The sequence below is a fragment of the Delphinus delphis genome, chromosome 20 (genome assembly GCF_949987515.2).
Source record: "Delphinus delphis chromosome 20, mDelDel1.2, whole genome shotgun sequence".
NCBI lineage: Eukaryota > Metazoa > Chordata > Mammalia > Artiodactyla > Delphinidae > Delphinus > Delphinus delphis.
The window spans coordinates 18,006,799-18,033,099 of NC_082702.1; the positions used below are offsets into that span (position 1 = coordinate 18,006,799).

Here is a 26,301-nt window from a genome sequence, read left to right on the forward strand (position 1 = left end):
GAGGAATCAGAAAGAGTCGCAGGACTCATCCCAGCAGGATGGAAATCTTTAGATGGTTATTTTAATTTATTTATTTTTTTTGCACTACGCGGGCCTCTCACTGCTGCGGCCTCTCCCGTTGCGGAGCACAGGCTCCGGACGCGCAGGCCCAGCGGCCATGGCTCACGGGCCCTGCTGCTCTGCGGCATGTGGGATCTTCCCAGACTGGGGCACGAACCCGTGTCCCCTGCATCAGCAGGCGGACTCTCAACCACTGCGCCACCAGAGAAGCCCTAGAATCAGATTTGACGGACAGCTTTAAGGAGCTAAGATTGACTGTGGAGCCAAAAAGCCCCTTGGAAAAACAGCCTGCTTCCTTGCTTACACAGTTCCCAACAGCCTTGCCAGGTGAGTAAGGAAGGTCACTTTCTGGCCTTCCTCCAGGATATTTGGGGGAACTTCAGGGTATTTGGGGGAACTTCAAGAAGAGAGGAATTCACCCGAATCTGTAGGTATTACAGGCGAGTCTGATGATGACTCCTTGACATGGCTTCTTAGCCTAAAGAGGCTATTAAAAGTTCAATCTGGAGGTTCCTTATGAAAAGTTCCAGCAAAGCAGATTTAAAACAGCCTATATGGTCAATTGCTATTCTTGCTGAACTTATGTAAATAATCAGGTCAAGTTTAATGAAACTAAACTTATTTTAAAACAAATGAGTGTGACTTTGGCCATCTTTGGTAGAAATGAGAGTGACTTTAGAGAAAAAAAAATATGCTTCAATAGAAACTATAATAACCAATACATATAAAGAACACATACAACTCAACAGCCAAAAAAAAATCATCTAATTAAAAAATGGGCAGAGGTATCTGAATAGATATTTTTCCAAAGAAGATGATATACAGATTACTAACAGGTGCATGGAAAGATGCTCAACATCACTAATCATCAGGGAGATGCAAATCAAGATCACAGTATCAGCTCACACCTATCAGAATGGCTATTATCCAAAAGACTAGAAATAACAAGTGTTTGCAAGGATGTGGAAAAAAGGGAACCCTGTACATTGTTGGTGGGATGTAAACTGGTGCAGCCACTATGGAAAACGGTATGGAGATTAAAAACAGAAGTATATGATCCAGAAATTCCACTTCTGGGTAAAAACGCAAACTTGAAAAGATATCTGCACCACCATGTTCATTGCTGTATTATTTATGACAGCCAAGATGTGTCCAACCTAAGTGTCCATTAATGGATGAATAGATGAAGATGTGATATATATACACATATATACATATATATAATACAATATTATTCAGCCATAAAAAGAAGGAAATCTTTCCATTTATGACAACATGGATGGACTTTAACAGCATTATGCTATGTGAAATAAGTCAGAGAAAAACAAAGATGAATGCTCTCACTTGAATGTACCAACAGGATCCCTCCCCCCAGAAAACCCCCAAAACCAAATAGAAAAACAAACAAAAAACCCAAAACCCAAACAAACCCAACTCAAGGATGTAGAGAACAGATTGGTGGTTGCCAGAGGTGAGGGGTGGGCAAAATGGGTGAAGGTGGTCAAAGGGTACAACTTCCAGTTCTAAAATAAATGTCTCAAGAGATGTGATGTACATCATGGTGACTATAGTTAATAATACTGTATTGTTGGAGACTTGCTAGGGAATAGATCTTTAAAGTTCTCGTCACAAGAAAAAGTATTTGTAACTATGTGTGGTGACAGATATTAACTAGATTTATTGTGGTGATCATTTCACAGTATATACAAATATTGAATCATTGTACACCTGAAACTAATATGTCAGTTATATCTAAAAAAATGATGGACAATTCTAAGGTAGAATTGCACTATTCCAATAGCTCTTGGATATATATAGATATTGTTTCCCAGATAAGAGTTTTTAAATTGTGCTTTCCTTGCTAATTGTTTTACAGTCAGACCGTAAATCCTTGACATTTAAAGACTTTGCACATTCCACTGACTCTTTATGAGTTCTTTCGGTTGGGATTTTGGTAGGTAAGTGAACGCCTGTTATATGGCCTTTTGGGTCCCCCGCAAAGCTCTGAACTACTGTCAGCAGCAGAGGGAAGGAATATAAGATGAGCAAACTTAGGAACAGAAGAAAGTTTGAAAACTTGAGGCCAGGTCTGGGACAAGTTTTAAGTGGTAAAGGAAGAGCTGGCATCTGTCCTGAAGGTTTGACTCTGACCCTGACTCAGAGGATAAAAGCCAAGAGGCTGTGGGGATATGGATTTACACTGCCGGGCTGAACGTGTCTTTATAAACCGTTACAGGACCAGGGAACCAAATACGTACCAGATATAAGATGACAAAATGCAGATGGTGTTACCATCTTCAAACTGCAAGCATCTGTGCAATTGGAAAAAGCACAGTTTGAAAGTGAAGGTCGGGACTTCCCTGGCAGTCCAGTGGTTAAGACTCCATGCTTCCACTGCAGGGGCTTGGGTTCGATCCCTGGTCGGGGAACTAAGATCCCACATGCCACGTGGCTCAGCCAAAAGAAGAAAAAAGAAAGTGAAGGTCAAGAGCTTTAGCAGAAACTTAAGAAGCAATGGAGTTGTATGAAAAAAAAAATAACATGAAACTTCCTAGGAAATTAACTGTGAGAGGGAGTTGACTGCAAGGAGGTAAAACTTCAGCCATGTGGTAGAAGAGCTGGATGCACAATGAACCAAAGGTCCTAAAGAACTGGGGAAAAAACTGTGAAGACACATCCACATTATTTTCCCTGAGGGGGGGAAAACCCTTATGATAATTGGTTGAACACTCACTCTGCTGGGGAAAAACAAAACAAGAAGAAACCACAGCTTCAAGAAAAGAAATGCGCACCAAGGGCCAAAAATGAACTGAAGTCGATTTCTGACCCTCAGCAAGGATCCTCATGCCCAGATGTTCCAAACTCAGCATTTGACAGAGGCCCAAGAAGCCCACGGGATCCTCTGCATTAACAGAATGCTGACGCTTAATGCATAACCTTCTGCAGTTCTCACAGTTCTGTGAAGGGGAGTGCCAGCACTAGCCCATTTTACAGATTCAGAACTCAGTTCTTGGAGAGAGGCTAAGTAACTCTGAGACCACGTGGCTGGTGTGGGCTCACAGGACCCTCCAACTCCCCACTACCGCCACCACCCCACCCTGCTTTCCTCAGTGGTTTCTGTTAGAATATCAGCCCTCTGGGGCAACCTTGACCCAGGGAGCCTTCTGTAGGGCTCTGCAAGTACAGATGGGCCAGACCTACCTCTGAGTGCTGCACTGTTGGCAAATGCTTAAGGGGTGCCTCAAGCAAGCCTGGGGGCAGGTCCTGCCTCCGTGCTCTGGAGAGACAGCCCGTGAACGAGCACTCTGCTCGGGCTCTGGCCACGGCCGACAAGAGGATCAGGTGCCCTGATGAGCAGGCATGGCCCCATCAAGGGGGGCAGGTAACAAACTTCTACATCAGGACCCTGACTCTGGGAAAGCAGAGGTCCCCCACATTCTCAGTAGGCTCTAAGAGATGACCCTGAGAAATCTGCCCTCCTCCCAGGTCTGCCTGTCCCAAAGTGCTCCCACGGTAAACCTCAGTGACTCACCAACTCTGTCCTGTGACCTTTGGTCTCATCTGGATATCTGGGATGCTGTTAAATCTACCCCAGTGCAAAACTGCCGGAGGAGATGGGCGATAAGCAGCAGTGCTTCAGGCTGGGCTCTTCCGTCCCAGATGCGGTCTCAGCAGGGGCCGGACAAGCTTGGTCAGAACCAGTGGGAGGCAGACAGGCCAAGGACCTTGGAGGAAATTCCTCAGTGGAGGGGGGAAAGGGCTGCCCCCAACCTGTGAGTTAGGAGTGCAGCCACTGTTGGTGCCGCCTGCCTGGAATTGTAAATAGAACCTATTAAGATAATAAAAGAGTGGGTTCCAAAGTTTATCTCCTCTGGTTCCAGTCTTTAGAGAGATTTCTCCTTATAGGATGTAGCTGATCTGGGGGGAATCTGGTTAATTTTAAAACAAACTGGTCTGGACACAAATGAGCAAAATAAAAACAGTTTGGAGAGAAACTGGCTGCTCGACCCTCCCTTTTTTGTGTGGTGTATCCAAGCTTCGTTGCTTAAAAAAAAAAAAAGGTGTTTAATAATTACCTTTATTGACCTCTGTACCTTGTGGCTTCCTTCTCTCCTGGGCACGAGACATGGCCATTCCTAGGGCACTACTGTGCAGAGGAAGGTGGTCAGCTGCCCTGGGCAGGTCCCTGGGCTCCTCGAGGTCAAGGAGAAGGTAAGGCCACCAGGTGATGGGAAGGCTGGCTGATCCCCTGGCCAGGGACCCGAGAGGGACTTCATCTGGAGAAAGGGAACAGGGAATGAGCACTAAGTAGTTCAGCCTTGAACGGATTTCCCTCAGCAGCGTTCCTGGCATCACTCAATGAAAAACTGTCTATACCGTGGATCTATTGTGTGAGGTGCCTTAATTACTTGGGGAGTAATTATGAGAAAAGCCTTCCTTCTTCAGACTTGACTCCACTAAGGATATTCCAGTATGTTTTTAAATATTTCTTTTTAAAAGCCTTTGAAAAAATGAGGTTGGGCTGTAGAATGACTTCCAGGCGTGTCACTGCTGAGGGTTCGGGCACATAGGACAGGTGAGGGGGCACGGGGGTACCAGAGTAGTTTAGAAAAGAGCTTGGAACCCCAGTTGCCCAGGCTCTGAACGTCAGTCAAAATTTTGCTGGGACTGAGCAAATTATCCCTAAGGAGTCGACAGCTGCATTTCCCCCAAACTGTAGCTAATCATCTGCTCATAGAATCCGTTCCCACAACCCAGGTGCGACAGCTGAGCCCCCATTTGCATCTTGTCCGATAGAGCATTTGCTGAGTGAACACCCGTGTCCTCCTTGCAGCCTCCTAGAATTGGCAGCGGGTAGAAAATGGAAGAGACAAGCCTGAGAAAAAGGAGAGAGGATGAGAAGTCGATCCAGAGCATCGAACACAAGACCACAAATCTCCAAAAGGAGGTAAGGCCGTCCTTAGGGGCAGGCCCTTCCCAGGTCCAGCCACGGGGTGCACGGCCAAGTCCCCCCACCCCATCTCTGATCGAACAGTTCCTTGTACTCACCTCTTTCTCTCTCGCCAGTGAACTCAGCATATTCTTGTGAGGTTAATACATGTGTGCTTCTGCGTGCTGGGTAAGCACCCGGAGGGGTGGCTGTTTGCTCAGACCAGTGGCCTTTTCCGGGATGGTCAGAGAGGACTTCTGATGTGGAGTCCCCTCTACAGCACCTTCACCAAATGTTGGTCCCTCTTATGTTTGAATACCTCCAGTGATAGGGAAATCCTATTCCTTCTTTTTGTTTAACATCTTTATTGGAGTATAATTGCTTTACAATGGCGTGTTAGTTTCTGCTTTATAACAAAGTGAATCGGCTATACATATACACATATCCCCATATCTCCTCCCTCTTGCGTCTCCCTCCCGCCCTCCCTATCCCACCCCTCTAGGTGGTCACAAAGCACGGAGCTGATCTCCCTGTGCTATGCGGCTGCTTCCCACTAGCTATCCATTTTACATTTGGTCCTTTATATAAGGACATGGGGAGGGGGAAGGGGAAGTTGGGACAAAGTGAGAGAGCGGCATGGACTTATATATACTGAATCAGACTATTTTATTCCTTTAAATTTTTTTTCTTGATTCACGTATGATTTACATAGAGTGAAATGCACATCTCTTCAGTGTTCAGTTTGAAGTGTTTGACAAACTGGTCGCCCCAGAAAGTTCCCTCTTGCCCCTTTCCAGGAGGGCCCCACCCCCCGAGTTCTGTCTCTGCAGAGTAATTTTCCCTGTTGTGGAACTTCATAGGACGGAATCATACAGGGTGTGTCTGAGCAGGGTCTCGTTGGTAGGAAGCTCATATTCTACAGAATGGCATGAGAGGAAGCTCACAGCCCCCTGGAGACCTTGCTGCTCACCCCCTCACCCCCACTCCCCTGGCCAGGAGCCCCAAACCCTGACTTCACTCTTTGTCTGGGGGGAGAAGCTCCGTTCTGCTATGCCCACCTAAGAGGTGGGTCCCAAGGGCCTTTCCTATTGGTGATTGATTGTCAAATCAGCCTTTATTTACCATCCGGGCACCTTTGTCAAGGGTGGTAAGGGTTGGCGCATGGAACCTCGGCCGGGCCTATGAACCGTACTGGATGTGAACCCTGGGCAGTAACGGAATCTTTCTGTTCCTCTATTTTTTCCTCTGTAAAATGGGTACGATAATGGCATACCCGACTCATGAGGCTGTTGTGAGGATTAATTGACTTACAAGCGAAGCCCCAGGAGCAGCTCCCTGGTGCTCCCCCTGCAACAGCACAGGGTGAAGGTGCCTGGGACACTGGGGGCTGCCCTGGCCACACCCAGAGTGGGAGGGAGGGAGGGAGGAAGAGGGCTGCGTCTGGGCCTCTTGAGCCCCACTGGGTGGCAGCACTAACTCTCCTCTCCCCTTCTCCACACCCGAGCTGGGCCTGTTCAGCGGCATCTGCATCATCGTGGGCACCATCATCGGCTCCGGGATCTTCATTTCCCCCAAGTCTGTGCTCAGCAACATGGAAGCCGTGGGACCCTGTCTCATCGTCTGGGCGGCTTGTGGGATTCTTGCGACGCTGGGTAACAAAGATGCCCCGCCCTGAACACCTTCTGTTGAGTGTGGGGCTGCTATTGGAGCTCTGTCTGTGCCTGGTCTTGCTGCTGCCTGGATCCCCTTCAATGCTTGTGCACAGATAGGTGTAAATCGGGCTTCACAGAATGTCCAATGGCCAGAGTTCAGGAGGAGAGGCACCGTGATGGGCTCCGGGAGCATGTCCCCCACGGGGGAGAGGGGTTCCCTCGACCAGGGCAATGCCTCACGAGGGGCCCGGGGCCCCCTTCCTCTCTGTATTCCAGGCGCTCTGTGCTTTGCGGAGCTTGGCACGATGATCACCAAGTCGGGGGGCGAGTACCCTTACCTGATGGAAGCCTTTGGCCCCATTCCTGCCTATCTCTTTTCCTGGACCAGCCTGTTCGTCATAAAGCCCTCGTCCTTTGCCATCATCTGTCTCAGCTTCTCTGAGTACGTTTCTGCGCCCTTCTACTCAGGCTGCAACCCTCCTCAAGTTGTCATTAAACTCCTGGCTGCCGCTGCCATCTGTGAGTACGTGTGTGAAACACTGGGCAGGGGTCAGAAGAGACCCGGCACGGATGGTGTGGGGAGACTCGGCTCCTGCACAGCCAGAAAGAGGCCGAGTGGGCCTGGAGGCGCTGGTGAGGAGCAGGGCCAGGTCTAGTCTTGGGCCCAAGCCTGATGCCCTTGGCCATCCAGTCCCTGCTCTGCGGGGCCATCGGAGCTGTCAGGGACGGCTGGCAGCAGGCTGTCCCACAGGGGCCCGGCTGCTTCTCCATTGCTCTTGTGGGGAGGCAGCCCGGCTGGATTTCAAAGGTGCATTTGAGGGATGTGGTGGTGGAGAGGGGAGGCTGGAGGGGTGGGCCTGGGAGTGGAAAGGAGACTCTTTCCAGGGCCTTAAGAAAGGAGGGAGATGTTGAGCCCACAGACACAGAATGTTGCCCACCTCTGACTTCCCCAGTGCTCATCACCACGGTGAACGCGCTGAGCGTGCGGCTGGGGAGCTACGTCCAGAACGTGTTCACAGCGACCAAGATGGTGATCGTGGTCGTCATCATCATCAGCGGAATTGTCCTCCTGGCCCAAGGTGACCTGTGGCTGGAGGGGAGCGTGATGCCACACAGCACAGACCATTTGGAAGTCTTGCTCCTAAGCGTACCCTTAAGGCAGGAATTCAACAGAAACAATCTTTCGTTTCCCGGTTTTTCAGCGTGTGTTTAATCACCTGAGGTCATTAGCCATCCCCTGCCTTCCCAGGTGATGCAAAGTCCCAGGCTGGTCAGCTGACACCCGCTTTTCACCGTCTGGCTTAATTACAGGAAATACGAGGAATTTTGAAAATTCATTTGAGGGCACAAAGCTGTCTCTGGGAGCCATCGGTCTGGCGTTTTATAATGGACTCTGGGCGTATGATGGATGGTAAGATGGTACACGTCTGGCTGTGGGTTTCTTTAGGCTATTTTACTGAAACCCTGTGGAAAGCAACGACTTCTCCTTTTGGGGGTTTGGTGGGAGCCTGACATTTACCTTTGCATCTCCCTTTCGTGAAGCACCCCACCCTTCACGCTTCTGTTCTCCTCGGACCCCAGAGACATTGAGGCACCTGCCCCTTTCCCATTCGCTCACATGCCAGCAGCCCTTGACACAGTGTCCCGTGAGCCCGCAGTGGTGGGACCCTGTGCCAGAAGCTTCACCAGACACACACAGGCTCAGCCGGATTGGAGGCAGCGAGGGCTGCTAGGCACTGGACAAGGCAGATATTCAGTAGCACTTGCAAACACTAGGTTTAGTCGATGAGATTCTGTTTGTGTCCAGTGGCCATCCGGGACACTGGTCTTTCCCTCATGCAAAGCATCTGCAGGCTCCATTCCCTTTTCAGAAAAAGAATCTTCCATTTGTTTTCAAAGCACACTGGGGACTCATTGCTCCCAATCATTGTTGAAAATTCACACGATTCCCATGGAGGGCAAAGACCTACCAACTGAAAGATGTGCAGATCTCAGTAGTCCCACCACCACCAGGGCTCTCTCCGAAAGAAACTGCCCCGAAATTCCTACAAGGTGAATTTTCTCTGTGATGGAGTAGCTTAAATGAGACCTACATTTATTATTTTGTGTTTCATAATCTTAGCAAAGAAAGTCAAAGTTATGTTACTCACGTTACTTTTTTTTTCCCTCTAGGAATCAACTCAACTATATTACAGAAGAACTCAGAAACCCTTTCAGGTAAGAAAGCTGAGTCAGGGCAGGAGACAGTGGACAGGTGAGGGTATTTCTCTCCCCCAACCATAAAGTGGAGCTGCTCCCCCGTCATCACCCACCACCCCCTTCCACGCAGAGGATGGTTTCCTCATTTACACTCGTTAGAGCTTGGTTTTGTTTGGGGCAGTAGAATGGTTGCTAAGGGGAAGGAAGAGCTCTAGCTTATTTTGCTTTATAACCAATTCAATTTTACTGCCCTGGAGTCTGAGAGAGGAGGAGTTCTTTCTCATTTGAAAATGTCACATGTCCCCACTGGGGCTCTGCTGTCCCACAAGCCCCCTGCTTCTGGGTGGGCCTCAGGAAGGGCAGCTGTGACCCCAGCCCACCCCAGGAGCAGGTGGAGGGCTGGCCGGGGCGGGTGGAAGAAAGGAGTAGACGAGGACAACCACCTTGTGAGTCTCTAACAGGATGCTCTGGTCTGACTGGGTCCCTGGGTCCCTGCCCCTCCCAGAAACCTGCCCCTGGCCATCATCATCGGGATCCCGCTGGTGACAGGGTGCTACATCCTCATGAACGTGTCCTACTTCACTGTGATGACAGCCACCGAGCTCCTGCAGTCCCAGGCTGTGGCCGTGGTGAGTGCCCAGGGTCTCTGCGGGAGGGTGCCTGGTGTGTGGGAAGGGGACAGGCAAGGGATAAGTGCTCAAGTTGAAAGGCCCTCACCGCGGGGGAGGGAAATAATTGTCTAGAAGACCAGACGCGGAGAGGGTGAGCAGGTTAGGGCAGTCCCAGCCACCCAGCTGAGGTTCCAGGCTGCCAGCAGGTGGCAGGTCCTGCTTTCCCAGCACACCCCCCCCCCCGCGCCCCCCCACCTCCCCCGCACCGGGGAAGGCACAGAGTGTAGCTGCAGCAGGGTTGGACTTCACCAGGGTTGGGGCTTTGACAGACAAGTGTAGGGGAGAGAAAGAGCAAAGGAGTCATTAAAAGAGGGAGTTATAATAATGGATTGTGGAATTCAAGCTGGGGGAGGAGGGAAGAGGACAGAGGGATGGGTGTGAGGGACAGGTGGAAAGGTGGGTGGGGTCCACGTGCTGGAGGAGGCCTTCGGAGCTGGAGCGGGACAGGAAATGAAGCTAAAAACAGGCAATGATGTGACAAGGATGGGGAGCGTGGAGAGACGCAGCTTGTTGACGGGCCACTGACCGGAGAATAGGCGGCTCAGAGGGGAGGGAGACCAGGTCATTCCGAGGGAGGGAGAGGCAGGGGGGGCAGAGGTTGCTGAAACACCGCGAATTATGCCAGGAAGAGGTGGAGAAGCGATGTCCATCACCATCCGCAGAGGAGGTCGTTTCCTCCCGACGGGCGCTCCACTGTGCCTCCCGGAGGTGTCCGGGAGCCCAGCTCAGCGGGGCCGCTGGGAGGGCACAGCAGCTTGCGGGGCCGGTGGCTCCTGGGGGCGCGCACGGTCTCAGGACGCACCCACTTCTCTCGCAGACGTTTGGCGACCGCGTCCTCTACCCCGCCTCGTGGGTCGTTCCACTCTTCGTGGCGTTTTCAACCCTCGGCGCCGCTAACGGGACGTGCTTTACGGCGGGCAGGTAGGGCCGGGCCCCCACCCCGGGGCGGAGCGCGCATAGGGCGGCGCCAGGCCTGAGTTGGGGTGATGGAGCCGAAAGCGTGCGCGGACCGGCGCGTGGCGCGGGCCCGCGGGCCCCGAGCGAGGGGGCGAGGGAGCGAGGGAGCGGGGACAGTGCCGCCCGCCCCAGCGCAAGGCGGGGCTTCGCGACCCGGGTGAGCGAGGTTGACCCGTGGGACTTTTTACCGAATGAGCTTTCTTGAACATCTTCTCAGGTTAATAGATACACAGAGTCTAGATCAGGGATTGGTAAACTTAAAGGGCAGATAGTGAAGGGTTTAGGCTTGCAGCCCGTGTAAACCTGTCATGTTCTGTCTTTGCGGTAGAAAGGCCAACAGCTGTGATTACGGTCCGCTAAAACTTTATTTACATAAACAGGCAGTTTTCCAGCCCCTGCCGAGCCTCTGGACCCTATCCGGTGTAGAGACGGTTGCTTTGGAATCCCCTTTACGATGGAGCATAGTTTCACATCACCTCCACTCACGGGCTAGTTGGGGGTGGTTTTTATAAACACTGCGACAGGGGACATTCGTGAACACGTCTTTGCCCGGCTGTCCAGCGTTCTGAGTGGATAGAGTTCTGAGAGTGAAATTGCCAAACGTTAAGCACGTAGACGCTTTAAAAAAAGAGAGAAATACATGCCACAAAATCATTCCTTAGAGCTTCACCTAATGCATAGCTCAATTCGGAGAGGACCGCCATTTTGAAGTATTGATTCTTCCAATCTACGGGCATGGACTAGCTCCCCATTTATTTAGGTCTTCTTTAATTTTTTTCAAAAAAATATTGTTTTGAGTAACAGCTTTCAGTATACAGTATACAAATTCTTGCACATATTTTGTCAGATTTACTCTGAAATATTTCTTCATGCTATTGTAAATGGTATTTTCAAAAATGTAAACATTTTCAGTTTCTGATGGTTTGTTGCAGGTATATAGAAACACATTTTAAACAGCTCTACTGAGGAATAAATGCCATAAAGCTCACTTTGTAATTCGACAATTCAGTGATTTTAGTAAATTTACAAGCTGTGCAAACATCATCACAATCCAATTCTAGAACATTTTCATCATTCCGAAAAGTTCCCTCATGCCTAGTATAGTTAATCCCCTTCCCACCTCCAGGTCTAGGCAACTACTGATCTGCTTCTCTTTCTATGACTTTGCTTTTTCTAGACATTTCATGTAAATGGAATGATACAGTATGACACTTGCATCTGGCTTCTTTCACTTAGCATATTCTTTTTGAGGTTCCTCTGTGTCCTAGCAGGTATCAGTTCATTCATTTTAATTGCTGAATAGTACTCCATTTTATAGATGTATATTTCATTTACCCATTCACCAGCTGATGGACGTTTGGATTGTTTCCAGTTTGGGCTATTGTGAGTAACGCTGCTGTGAGCATTCATGTACATATATGTCTCTCTCTTTTTTTTTAATGTTTAAGGGTGCTTTTATGGACATATACTCTTTTCACACAAATTCGATCGTGCATTGCATTTTGGTCTGCGATTTGCGTCTTCCTTGAATTAGCGATATATCATGAACATCCTTCCAGGTCCTCACATGTAGATCTTCTGCCTAGCAGATTCAAAAAAAAGTTGTCTAACATCAGTAATATCCAGGGAGACTGAGGAAAAAGATGCTCTCATCCACTGTTTATAGGGGATAAAAGCTTACATTTTGAAGGAAGAGAATGATGTACTCTCTGTTCTGAGGGAAAAAGGAAGGTCCATTACAGGGCATTTTCTCTAGTAGCAGCGGATTCTGTCACTAACACCATGTCCTCTCTCGTGAAAGAGTTGAATTCCGGTGAGTCCCTGGTTCCCTCTCATTTGTCTGCTCATTGCAGAAGGACCCGTAACGTATGTTAGAGATCTCTGAAAAGGCTTTTCTAGCACAAATCCATGCCCGGAAACCCGGGTACCTTCACAGTGGACCTACCCCAAGTGCCGTGCGTGGCGACGTGTAAGTATCTTCTGCTTGGGGGTATTTTCTCAGTAACAGAACACTTTTAATGCTACAGAAACAGAGTTGCCCTGAGTGCAGGCCTGGAGGACGCTCTTTCTTTGCGAGTTCTATGGCCTGTCCGCGGAAGGAAATTAGTCCGGATGAAGCTCCAGGGTGTCTCTGGGAACTCTGAGGGATGGCATTCCTACTCGTATCTCATTTGGTTCTGCTGCTAGTGATGGAGGGTCTCCTGCAGAGGTGGGGAGTGGCTGTGGCTCACCGCAGGGACAAGGGCACTGGCAGCAGAAGTTCTGGGAAGTGCTCCTTGGCGTGAGCCCTCCCGGAGTCTGCCATTAGCCCCACCAAAGAGCCTGTCCATGTATGTCTTTGTGTGGACATAAATGCTTTCATTTCTCTGGGGTAGATTCCTAGGGATAGAATTGCTGGGTCATGTAGTAACTTTGTGATTAACTTTTAAAGAAACTGCTTAACTCTTTTCTAAGTGGTTGCTCCATTTTAATTTCTGTAAACAGTGCATGAGAGTTCCAGTTTCTCTACATTCTCACCAACACTTGTATTTGTCTTTTGCTTAAAGTTATTCCACTGGGTATTAGTATGACACTGTGTTTTTTTGTTTTAATTAATTATTTTTGGCTGCGTTGGGTCTTTGTTGCTGCATGCGGGCTTTTCTGTAGTCGCGGTGAGTGGGGGCTACTCATCGTTGCAGTGCGCGGGCTTCTCATTGCGGTGGCTTCTCTTGTTGCGGAGCATGGGCTCTAGAGCGCAGGCTCAGTAGTTGTGGCTCATGGGCTTAGTTGCTCCGTGGCATGTGGGATCTTCCTGGACCACGGCTCAAACCCATGTCCCCTGCATTGGCAGGCAGATTCTTAACCACTGCGCCACCAGGGAACCCCTGTCATTGTGGTTTTAATTTGCATTTCCCTAATGACTAATGATACTGAGCATCTTTTTGTGTGCTTATTAGCTATTCGTATATCTTCTGGTGAAATATCTATTCAAATCTTTTGTCCATTTAAAATATTGGGCTTCCTTTTATCTTCTTATTGAGTTGTACATGTTCATCATATATTCTAGATACATCCTTTATCAGGTATCTGATTTGCACGTGTTTTCTCCCAGTCTGTGCCTTGTATTCTCTTTTTTTTTTTTTTTTTTTTTTTGATCAACTTTGGCTCCTTTTTATTCAGGAAGCATACACTAATCCTTTTTATACAGTTTTTTTTACATTCCAGAAATAAGCGAAAATAGCAGTTTTAAATAGGTTACAAAGTTGGCTTTGGGGGTTAAATAAGCTTTTTGAGAGAGGGACCAGCCCGCTAACCTTTTCATCAAAGCACCAATGTATCTTCAGTCTTTTACCAAGCTCCACCACAGCTGTGGCCACCTTGGATGTGCTATACACCCAAATCATGTGAAAGCTATGGCGGAGAGTTGCTGCGAGTCTCTCTGCAAGGCACCAAGAACAGACAGTTCCAGCTTCCTTTCTTCAGACTGAATCAAAGTTTTGGGAACTTTTCAATTGCTCTCTCAAGTAGTGCTCTCTCAGCATGAAGACTAGAATTTGTTAACACTCATATATCACAAGATACAGTATATCACTTCCAATATTCTGGAAACCACATGGTAGAAGTTATAAATAAATGAACACTAAAATTACTTTAACAAAGTTTTACATCATTTAGTTGGTAAGGACATTTACACATACAGCACAATTTACTATTAAACCTTCTATAACTGGCTTCACATAAAGATGAAAATAGATAATACAAAATGACCTGACATCTTCAGTTAAGTCTGGAATTAAGACTGTAGTTTTATTGTAGTCAATATCAACTTTACATATTGTTGCAAATTGCTGTGCTATGCCCTTTAAAATGGGAATTTCTTTCTTGGGGTGAAATTCCATTTGGATATGTGTTCTTACTTTGTACAAACTACGAAAATCTGAGGGACACAGCAATATCAAAGACACAAACAGTAACCGCACGATATTATCTGCTGGATTAAGCTAATACAAGTGGACAGAATTCTTCAAGTTCCAATATCTAATAAAGCACTCTATGAAATGAACAAGGTGAAACATCTTAATGAATATACTCTGCAACCAGAACATGCAGCATTTCTTTAATCCACGAATCTGCCTCATTAGGCATTTACGAAATAAATTAGTAAGATCTCAATTCGCTTGAGGCATCACAAGCTCGTAACGCCCCACTTGGCCTTCCTGTTTGAGCTGGTCTAGTAAATCCTCCTTCCGTCTTTTTCTGCCTACCACCAGGTACCTATCATGGGCCACCGCATGAGACTTACTCTTAAGACCATACTTCTGTGCAATCTGATGTATTTGCTTCCGCTCATCATTAGTCAGCTCTGTAGAGAAGGTTAAATCCGTGTGGCTCTCCGAGAGGGCGTAGTTTCTGATGATCTGTTCAATATCTCCCTTGGCAATTTTATTTACCCTCCCTACATCAAGACCAAGCCCTGCCCGCTTATGACGCTCTTTGACAGAGATTGGCTCCCGAATGCCCTCACCAGATTTACCTAAGCCACCACCCGTCCAACCCATCTTTCTCAGCAGCTGATTTCCAATGTTATCTTCTTTGATTTGTTGTTTGTAAGCCTCCTCTGCTGAGCGACCCTGAATTTCATTTCTTGAAATCACATCTTCAATAGCTCCTTTCTTCAAGTTGTTAATGACAGTCGGCTGGGTCTTTTTGAGGGTTTTCACAGCTTCCCCAGCAGCTTCATATTTGACAGTTTTCTTCACTCCAACTGCTTCTGCAATGACTTCACTCTCTAGAATCACCTTGCATTTCCATCGGAGTCCTGTCATTCTTTCATAGACATATTCAACTGTCATTCGATTAAACTGAGCTGTGTCGTTGAGCGTGCACACAGGATTTGAAGAATTCTCATAAACTACAAGATCCTTTATATCTTTCTTCTTCCCAGATCCCCTGGGTGAAGAGCCTGTTTGGCATTGTGAACTTTTGACAGATGGGTAAGTGGGTTGTGTTTTCTGAAGGATTTTCAAAGCCTCAGCAGCAGCTGCATGTTTACTTGTTTTTTTGGTTCCATAACCTTCAGCTAAGCAGTGATCTTGCAAAAACACTCGACAATGCCATGTACAATTTGGCATCATCTCATATTTGTATTCAACAGACATTTTGTTGTATGAGGCAGAATTGTTAAGGATACCAATCGCATCATTTGCATTTTCTATAAGGATAAAATTGGTCCAGTGTTTGGCAGAAGCATTAAAAATCGGCTGCCTGGAAGCCTCTTTAGCCAGCACCACCAGCTCTTCTGGTCGTTTCAGAGCTGGAGGGAATTCATATGAAGGCATGCCAATCTGACACACCACAAGGTCCTCTCCAATCGTGTGCTTGAATTTCCGTCGGACAACCCTAACTTCAATACGTTTCTGCAAGAGTTTTACAGCTAGCTCAGTAGCTCGATCCCTGGAACCATTCTTGCTGCCAGCATAACCTGTAGTTAAGTAGATATTTTGGCATCTAACTTCACAAGCATAACCATCTGTTAGAAGTTTTTTATTTGGGGGGATGTCAGCAGGAGGGATTTCTTTTAAAGGAGTGTATATATATTCAGGATTTGTCTTACATGCCTGAATACAACGAGTTAACATATATGTGTAATTAATTTTATCAGATCCAGAAGTCATCTCTGGACTAGAAACGTTCTTCCAGATAGTTGCTGTTAATTTTGCAATAAAATACTGCTTCTCGGCTACCACTGACTCAGGAAATGTCTGTGACGGTGAAGGCTCAGGAGCTGACTGGCAGTTTGCCTGCTGTGATGTGCTGCTGGGGGCAGGGTTCCCACTGTCAAAATACATGTTGGCTGTTACAGGCTGGTCTTTTGTGAAAATAAATCCTGATGAATCACAATACTGAGAATTTCCACCTTGTATACTGAAAGAGTTTTGAGTATAATCTTGGTAGATGTCTCTTGGCATGCTGGCAAAATGTGTTTGTTCATTTACCTCTTTTGCTGGAGGGCCATAAGGATCTTCCTGTCTGTCTTCTTTTGAACTACTAGCTACAAAATGTACAGGCTCAAAACGAGGTCTCACATGGAATTTGGAACTGGCTTGCTTTTCAGGAGGATTTTGACCATCACATGTTGAGAGTTGACGTTTTTGACCTTTGGAAGGTTCGGACAGCATCAGATCATTTGAAGGCATCTCCCCAATATCCATACCTTCAGCCATTTGGAGAATTTTTTCCATCAAGCGTGGGCTGTACCTGCAGCCCAGGAAAACGTGGTTGGTCCAGGCAGCGGAGAGCGCGAGGAGCTGGTCTAGGGCAGCGCCAGGATAGCTGTGCAGGTGCCGACAGATAAAGCTGCGTCGCAGAGCCCACTGCCGGTCACTTTCGTGGCTATAGCGCCACTGCTCCAGCACTGGCTCGGGCGGGGGCGGCGGCGGCGACAGGAAGTCGCCCCCCAACAGCAGACGTCTGCCAGCCATCTTCTCTGCCCCCAAGCAGGGACCCCAGGGATGAAGCAGACTCGCTACCAGGAGAGAGAGGGAGCGGAGGTCGGTGGGAGGGGCCGGGTGAGGAGGGGCGCACCGAGGCGCGAAGACCAACTCCCAGGGGACTGGAGTGCTTGCTTGACGAGCGACCGCTGAAGCGGTGAGCACGAGCTTGCGTCCCCGGCAACCCGGGAGCACGCCCGTTGCATTCCTCCAACTCGTGGAGGTGCAGGAGGAGGGCACCCGCCGCAGTCACACGCGCGCCCGGGAGGCCGAGCCAGGCCCCACGCTCCGCACCTCCGGCTACCCGCAGACTCACGCACTGCACTGGGAAGGAAAAAAAAAAAGACACCAGCACGCTTTGCTCTCCTTCCTCTAGTCTACCTACCCGCGTGCAGCCCCGAGGTTATGAGCTATTCTCATTTTCTTAGTGGTATTTTTGAACACCAAAGCTTTTAACTTTGACAAAGAGCAGTTTATCAGGTTTTTTTTTTTTCATGTGTCATGCTTTCGTTGTCATATCTGAGAACGTTTGCCCAACGCAAGGTCACAAAGATTTTCTCTTCTGTTTTATCTTAAATGTTTATCAGGTTTAGCTCTTACATTTAGGTATAGGATCCATTTTGAGTAGTTTTGTATAGTTATGTACCTGTGCAGCTTGGGGGTTGGCCAGGGACTTGTGCTATATTGAATTATGTTGGATATCATTTTTATGAGGTCAAATCTAAGATTTTTGCTTACTGGTTTTTGAGTTTTCTATCTCACATAAACAGACCTTCCTCTCTCCTTTCAAGAATGCCCACCTATGTTTTCTTCTAACATTTTACTTTAGCTCTTTGACCAATCTAGAAAGCCTCTTGACGTGAGGCATAAATCTCACTTTTTTTCCCCAAACATTTACCTATTGTCCACCCTTTCTCCGACTGGTTTGAAATCCAGCATTATCATTCCAATGTACTTGATTCACTTTGTTTCACTGCTAAATATTTTCCTGTTATTATCCTGCTATTATCTTACTTATTACATGTTTCACAGCTTTAGTAATGGAAAATCTGGTAGGACTGGTGCTCCCACATCAGACTTCTCCTTGCCTGTTTAGCATTCCAGATGCACTTACAGTAATTTTGTCCAGTTCCGAAAAGTCGTGCTTGCATCTTCAGTGCATGGAATTTATATATTGATTTGTGGAGAACTGATGGAATTTAAAGAGTGAATTCACAGCATCATCTTGAGTCTAAGTCTCCCCTCCATCTAGCAGTCCCTTTCCTCCCAGTTTCACTGACTTGTTCTGGGAATTAATACTATGTTTATATCTTTTCAAAGTTCAAAAAGTAGTTTTTAAAAATGAGTCTTTTGGGCCTGTGTATTCCTGACTTCTAATGTTATTGTATTGTACTCAGAGAGTGTGATCTTTACAATATTACTTCTTCAGAAGTTTTAAGATTTCCCTTGTGGCTTACTGCCATTTTTATAAGTGTTCCCATGGTCTTGAAAATAATGTGTATTCTACTAACTTCTAGGTTTTTATGTTATCATTAAGTTTGTACCTTGGCTGTTCAAATCTTATGCTCTCACAGTGGTTTTGTCAAGCTTTGCCTCCTGTGTTTCATGGGCTCCTGTTTTTTTAAAATTTATTGAGGTATAGTTGATTTATAATATTATATGTCCCACGGGTAAAAGTCCCAGATGTACAACATAGTAATTAATTCACAATATTTAAAGATTATACTGCATTTATAGTTATTATAAAATATTGGCTATATTCCCTGTGCTGTACAGTAAGTATATCCTTGTAGCTTATTTTATACATTGTAGTCTGTACCTCTTAAACCCCTCCCCACTTTCCTCTCCCCACTGGTAACCACTAATTTGTTCTCTATATCTGTGAGTCTGTTTCTCTATATTTGTGAGTCTGTTTCTTTAAATTCACTAGTTTGTTTTATTTTTTAGATTCCACATATAAGTGACAACGTACAGTATTTGTCTTTCTCTGTATGACTTATTTCACTAGGCATAATACCTACCCTCCAACTATATCCACATTGTTGCAAATAGAAAAATTTCATTCTTTATTATGGCTGAGTAGTATTCCATTGTGTATGTGTGTGTGTGTGTGTGTGTGTGTGTGTGTATCATACCTTCTTTATCTGTTCATCTGTTTATGGACACTTAGGTAGCTTCCATAGCTTGGCTGTTGTACATAGTGCTGCTATGAACATTGAAGTGCACGTATCTTTTTGAATGAAGTGTTTTTGTTTTCTTCAGATATATACCCAGGAGTGGAATTGTTGGGTCATATGATAATTCTATTTTTAGTTTTTAAAAAATATTTAATTAATTTATTTGGTTGCGCCAGGTCTTAGTTGCAGCATGTGGGCTCCTTAGTTGTGGCCAGCGGGCTCCTTAGTTGCGGCTTATGGGCTCCTTAGTTGCGACTTTCTGGCTCCTTAGTTGTGGCATGTGAACACTTAGTTGCAGCATGCATGTGGGATCTACTTCCCTGACCAGGGATCAAACCCAGGCCCCCTGCACTGGGAGCATAGAGTCTTAACCACTGCACCACCAGGGAAGTCCCTCTATTTTTAGTTTTTTGAGGAACCTTCATACTGTTTTCCACAGTGGCTGCACCAGTTTTCATTCCCATCAACAATGTACAAGGGCTCCCTTTTCTCCACATCCTTGCCAACATTTGCTGTGGTCTTTTTGATGATAGCCATTCTGACAGGTTTGAGGTGATAGATATCTCATTGTGGTTTTGATTTGCATTTCTCTGATGATTAGTGATGTTGAACATCTTTTCATGTCTGTTGGCCATCTGTATGTCTTCTTTATAAAAATATCTATTCAGTTATTCTGCCCATTTTTTAATCAGATTGTTTGTTTTTATGATGTTGAGTTGTATGAGCTATTTATATATTTTGGATATTAACCCCTTATTGATCATATCATTTGCAAATATATTCTCCCATTCAGTGGGTTGTCTTTTTGTTTTGTCAGTGGTTTCATTGCTGTGCAAAAGCTTTTAAATTTAGTTCCCATTTGTTTATTTTTGCTTTTGTTTCCTTTTCCTTAGGGGACAGATCCAAAAAGATATTGCTACAATTTATGTCAAAGAGTGTTCTGCCTATGTTTTCTTCTAGGAGTTTTGTGGTTTCTGGTCTTACATTTAGGTATTTAATCCATTTTGAGTCTGTTTTTGTATATGGTATGAGAAAATGTTCTAATTTCATTCTTTTACATGTAGCTGTCCAGTTTCCCAGCACCACTTATTGAGGAGACTATCTTTTCTCCATTGCATATTCTTGCCTCCTATGTTGTAGATTAATTAACCATAAGCATGTGGATTTATTTCTTGGCTCTCTATTCTGTTCCATTGATCTGTGTGTCTGTTTTTGTGCCAGAACCATACTGTTTTAATAACTGTAGCTTTGTAGTATAGTCTAAAGTCAGGGAGTGTGGTGTCTCCAGCTCTGTTCTTCTTTCTCAAGATCGTTTTGGCTATTTGGGCTCTTTTGTGTTTCCATACAAATTTTAAAATTATTTGTTCTAGTTCTGTGAAAAATGCCATTGGTATTTTGATAGGGATTGCATTGAATCTGTAGATTGCCTTGGGTAGTATGGTCATTTTAACAATATTAATTATTCCAATCCATGAACATGGTGTATCTTTCCATCTGTTAGTGTTGTATTCAATTTCTTTCATCTATGTCTTACAGTTTTCTGAGTATGGGTCTTTTACCTCCTTAGGTAAGTTTATTTCTAGGTATGTTATTCTTTTTTTAAAATGCAATTGTAAATGCTGTTGTTTCCTTAATTTCTCTTTCCGATAGTTTGTTGTTAGTGTATAGAAATGCAACAGATTTCTGTATATTGACTTTGTATCTTGTAACTTTACCAAATTCACTGATGAACTCTAGTAGTATTTATTTTTATTTTTATTTTGTAGTGTATTTAGGATTTTCTATGTATAGTATCATGTTGTCTGCAGACAGTCACTGTTTTACTTCTTCCTTTCCAATTTGGCTACCGTTTCTTTCATTCTCTTTCTTTCTTTCTGTCTGACTGCTGTCGCTCAGACTTCCAATAACATGTTGAATAAAAGTGGCAAGAGTGGGCATCCTTGTCTTGTTCCTGATCTTAGAGGAAATGTTTTCAGCTTTTCACTGTTGAGTATGATGTTAGCTGTGGGCTTATCATATATGGCCTTTATTATGTTGAGGTGTGTTTTCTCTCTACTCACTTTCTGGAGAGTTTTTGTCATAAGTGGTTGTTGAATTTTGTCAAAAGCTTTTTCTGCATCTATTGAGATAATAATATAGTTTTTATTCTTTAATTTGTTAATGTGATGTATCACACTGATTGATTTACAGATGCTGAACCATCCTTGCATCCCTGGGATAAATCCCACTTGATCATGGTATATGATCTTTCTAAAGTGTTGCTGAATTCAGTTTGCTTATATTTTGAGAATTTTTGCATCTATGTTCATTTATGTTCATCTATGTTCAGTGATATTGGCCTGTAATTTTCTTTTTTTGTGATATCGTTGTCTGGCTTTGGTATCAGGGTGATGCTAGCCTCATAGAATGAGTTCAGAAGCATTCCTCTGTATTTTTTGGAATTGTTTGAGAATGATAGGTGTTAGCTCTTCTCTAAATGTTTGGTAGAATTCACTTTTGAAGGCACTTGGTCCTGGACTTTTCTAAATTACTGATTCAATTTCATTACTGGTAATTGGTCTGTTCATATTTTCTATTTCTTCCTGATTCAGTCTTGGGAGATTGTACAGTTCTAGGAATTTGTTAATTTGTACTTGGTTGTCCATTTTATTGGCATATACTTGTTCATAGTAATCTCTTATGATCCTTCGTATTTCTGTGGTGTCGCTGATAACTTTTCCTTTTTCAATTATGATGATATTGATTTGGGCCCTCTTTTTTTCTTGATGAATCTGACTAAAGGTTTATGGAGTTTATCTTTTTAAAGAAATGGCTCTTAGTTTCACTGATCTTTTCCCTTTTTTTAATTTATTTGTTTATTTATTTTTGGCTGCATTGTTGGGTCTCTGTTGCTGTGCATGGGCTTTCTCTAGTTGCGGCGAGTGGGGGCTACTCTTCATTGAGGTGCACATGCTTCTCATTGCAGTGGCTCCTCTTGTTGCAGAGCATGGGCTCTAGGCATGCAGGCTTCAGTAGCTGTGGCATGCGGGCTCAGTAGTTGTGTCTTTCAGGCTCTAGAGCACAGACTCAGTAGTTGTGGTGCACGGGCTTAGTTGCTTCGCAGCATGTGGGATCTTCCTGGACCAGGGCTTGAACCCGTGTCCCCTACATTGGCAGGCGGATTCTTAACCACTGTGCCACCAGGGAAGTTCCTCATTGATCTTTTCTATTTTTCTTTTTTAATCTCTATTTCATTTATTTCTGCTCTGATATTTATGATTTCTTTCCTTCTACTAACTTTGGGTTTCATTTGTTCTTTCTCTAGTCCTTTTAGGTGTAAAATTAAGTTGTCTGAGAGTCTTCTCATTTCCTGAGGTAGGCAGTATAAACTTCCCTCTTAGCACTGCTTTTGCTACATCCCATAGATTTTGGATCATTGTGTTTTCATTTTCATTTGTCTCCAGGTATTTTTCGATTTCCTCTTTGATTTCTTTAGTGATCCACTGGTTGTTTAGTAGCATATTGTTTAGCCTCCACGTGTTTATGTTTTTTTCAGTTTTTCTCTTGTAGTTGATTTGTCTCATAGCATTGTGGTCAGAAAAGATGCTCACTATGATTTCAATTTTCTTAAATTTACCAAGGCTTGTTTTGTGGCCTAGCATGTGATCACTCCTGGAGAACAGTGCATGTGCACCTGAAAAGAATGTGTATTGTGCTGTTTTGGGATGGAATGTTCTATATATATTGTCCATATGGTCTAATGTGTCACTTAAGGCCAGTGTTTCCTTATTGATTTTCTGCCTGGATGATCCATCCATTGATGTAAGTGGGGTGTTTAAGTCCCCTACTATTATTGTGTTACTGTCATTTTCTCCTTTTATGTATGTTAACATTTGCTTTATATAGCTAGATGCTCCTATGTTGAGTGCACATTTATTTACAATTGTTATATCTTCTTGGATTTATCCCTTGATTGTTATGTAATGTCCTTGTCTCTTGTAACAGTCTTTATTTTAAAGTCTATTTTGTCTGATATAAGTATTGCTATGCAGCTTTTGTTTTGATTTCCATTTGCATGGAATACCTTCTTCCATCCACTCACTTTCAATCTGTATCTTTAGATCTGAAGTGAGTCTCTTGTAGGCAGCATATATGTGGGTCTTGTTTTTGTATCCATTCAGCCGTGTCTTTTGATTTGAGCATTTAGTCCATATACATTTAAAGCAATTATTGATATGTATGTTCTTATTGCCATTTTGTTATTCGTTTGGGGGGTGTTTTTGTAGGTCTTTTTTGTTCCTTCTTTTGTTCTCATCTCTTGTGATTAGATGACTATCTTTAGTGTTATGTTTTAATTCCTTTTTCTTTTTTATGTGTGTATCTAGTATAGATTTTTGGTTTGTATTTATGTGAAGTTTATATATAGCAAACTATATATGTATGATTGTTTTAAGTTGCTGATCTCTTAATTTCAGATGCATTTAACAACCCTGCATTTGTACATTCCTCCCCTTACGATTACTGTTTTTGACGTGTTTTACATCTAATTGTTTTGTGTATTCTTTAACTGCTTATTGTGGATATAGATGGTTTTACTACTTTTGTCTTTTAACCTTCCTACTAGCTTTGTACATGGTTGATCTTCTACCTTTACTGTATATTTGCAAGGGCTTCTGTTTTTTATATCTTCTGACTGTTCTCTTTTTCAGTAGGAATGCTCCCTCTTTTGCCTTAAATTCTGATACTGATATTGCTGAATCAGCTGTCTTTAAGGCTGCTACTTTTGGTAACATGTCCCATCCCTTTTATTGTCTGCTTCTCAGTGTCATGGGCTGTGGCTTGTGTCTCTTTCAACAAACCCAACCGGAGAGTCTCCAGCTGGGCAAGTGGAATCTGATCACACTGGATGTGATTACTGCTGGATTAATTTCTAACGTATTCCTTTGTGTTTTCTTGGCTTAAAAAAATCTTACCCTGATTTATTAACCATCAACTGTCCTTTATTCCTTTTTTTTCTTCTGCTGATGTGGATGGAAGTTATATTTCTATTCTTTTAGCAATTACCTTTAAAATTTAACATGAATACCTAGTAGAGCCTATCCCAGTTCTCTTCCCTCTCTCGCAAGGGCTCTCCCTTTCATATCATCTAGCGTATCAGCTACACCTTGTTTATAATCCCAACCAACCCTCCAAAAAAAGTCCATCATGACAGAAACAAAAAATCCAATACTTACATACATACCAAATGTGCTTTACTGCTATTTCCTTAATGTTGCTTCTTCAATCAATTCCTTCTCCGTTCAGTGTCCTCTTTGGTTGTAGATTTTTTAATAGTTTCCAACAAGGACTGAAGAACTGTAAATGTCTCACAGTTATTATCTACAAATGTATTTTGCCAGTAGTCTTGAATGATAGTTTAGCTGTGTAGTATTCTAATCTGAAAGTCAAATCAATTTTCCTTCATCACTTTGAAAGTGTTTCTCATGCCATGGCTGTTGTTCTGATTGCCCTAATTTTGTAGCTATCTTTTAAATTCAGTAGCTTAAATTTTTTTCCCTTCCACTCTAATGTTTATATCTGGGTATGTTTTTGTCTAGAACAGGATTCAGTTTGAAGGCTCAGTGTTTTTTGATTGTGTAAAGGCTCTGTGCTCTTCTTTGAATTTCTTACTCTATTCAATATACTTGAGCTTCTTCCTAGGTTTCTTCTCTTAATTTCATGTCTACATTTTCTGCTTCTCTATGCTTCATATTCAGTCTAGCTTTTACTTTTTTCACTTGTATATTTGTCTGTTGTTGATTAAATTTTTAATTAAAGTAACTTTTTGTTTCCTTAGGAATTCTCTTTAGCTCTCCTTTCCTTTTCCTTTACCATTTTAAAGATAGATAGCTTTTCAGATTCCTGAATCATCAGAAGTTCTTGGGGGGTGGACGGGGTGGCTCAGCCATTTGTTTGGATCTGCTGACTCACCCTTGATTTTCTGATTTTTTAAAAATACAGACTTTGGGTTTAGGAAGTGCAAGGCATGTCTGTGTTGGCTTCTGTCAGGTGCTCCAAGCACTGAGGTCCATAGGCCTTTGACTAGTTTTTACATTTGTTTCTTGCATAAATCTCAGTACTCAGATCAGGTACCTCCTCCTTGAAAGGGGCTCCTCAATCTCCCACTCCACCCCACCCCCACAGGTGACCCCACTGCACCAGGATGCATTCCTCTAAGATGCATTTAATCACCTCACTTACTTCTGCAAAACGCAGTCATCTCAAGAGGCTAGACTCCTACCTGAAGACACCAGGGTCATAACTCAGTCCGTTTCTCTGTGGCCTGGGTCGTGATGCTCAGGACACACTTGCTCGGTGATCATACAGCAGCCTTCACCCTCATCGACTGACTTCCTTATTACTGCCCTTTCAGACTTGTTTACGTTGCAGGCCGGGAAGGCCACATGCTTAAAGTGCTCTCTTATGTTAGCGTCAAGCGCCTCACTCCAGCCCCTGCCATCATCTTTTATGTAAGTATGAATTCTGCCACAAAACACCCCCTTAAGGCAGAGGGTCCCTCAGTTTGGATGATGAAGTAAACTTGATCACTAAGCTCAGTGATTTTCAAATGACCCAGGTTCCCCCAGCCCTCAGTTATATAAACAGGTATATAAAAAAGTTCAAAACAATTCAAATAATTTACCCAACTTCTGCTCCTTGTTCTGAATTTATCCACGAAAGACACTGTTTGAATCTTCTGAGCTTGTACCCTCTACACTTCTCACATGTACATTTGTATGTTCTGAGTCCCTGGTAACAAACTGTACAAAAACCCACTAGCTTATGAGGAAGGAGAATAAGGCATTTTACAAGGTGGCTAATGACAACAGCTTCTCATTACGGTCCAGTAATTCAGAAGTCATGGGACCCTTGTGAATTACAGGTGTTTGACATCTTCTGATTGGAATTTCTCAGTGAGGGATAGTCCTTGGCTGTATGCAACTGTTTTGGGCACCTCTGGACCATCCACACCCCAGCCTCAGGGCCAGATTCTTCCTCCCACCCCCAGAGGGAGCCCTTATTCTCTGTCAGCCTACTCCCTTTGAAGATGAGAAAAAGGACCCAGAATTACAAGGCCCTTGGAATTACAAGTCTAGGACCCTGCAGCTAACGCAGTCAAGACCAGACCTAGACAGCCTGGGTTTTATGGTGCAGGGCCCTTTCCCC

At 44.5% G+C, this 26,301-nt stretch overlaps 1 protein-coding gene and 1 pseudogene across 2 annotated transcripts in view; one reads left to right on the forward strand and one right to left on the reverse strand.

Annotated features, from left to right (window-relative positions):
• Nucleotides 1-4,188: 4,188 nt before the first annotated feature.
• SLC7A9 (solute carrier family 7 member 9) overlaps nucleotides 4,189-26,301 on the forward strand; it is a 33,400-nt gene continuing 11,287 nt past the window's right edge. For both annotated transcript variants that reach the window (XM_060000444.1, XM_060000443.1), the window contains exons 1-10: nucleotides 4,189-4,272; nucleotides 4,895-5,008; nucleotides 6,495-6,642; nucleotides 6,919-7,161; nucleotides 7,596-7,721; nucleotides 7,954-8,053; nucleotides 8,815-8,859; nucleotides 9,347-9,470; nucleotides 10,330-10,433; nucleotides 25,508-25,604. In XM_060000444.1, coding sequence (XP_059856427.1) covers nucleotides 4,922-5,008; nucleotides 6,495-6,642; nucleotides 6,919-7,161; nucleotides 7,596-7,721; nucleotides 7,954-8,053; nucleotides 8,815-8,859; nucleotides 9,347-9,470; nucleotides 10,330-10,433; nucleotides 25,508-25,604 — 1,074 coding nt within the window. In that variant the 5' untranslated portion in view covers nucleotides 4,189-4,272; nucleotides 4,895-4,921. The remainder of the gene's footprint in view (nucleotides 4,273-4,894; nucleotides 5,009-6,494; nucleotides 6,643-6,918; nucleotides 7,162-7,595; nucleotides 7,722-7,953; nucleotides 8,054-8,814; nucleotides 8,860-9,346; nucleotides 9,471-10,329; nucleotides 10,434-25,507; nucleotides 25,605-26,301) is intronic.
• On the reverse strand, nucleotides 14,618-16,945 carry LOC132415915 (NF-kappa-B-repressing factor pseudogene; annotated as a pseudogene).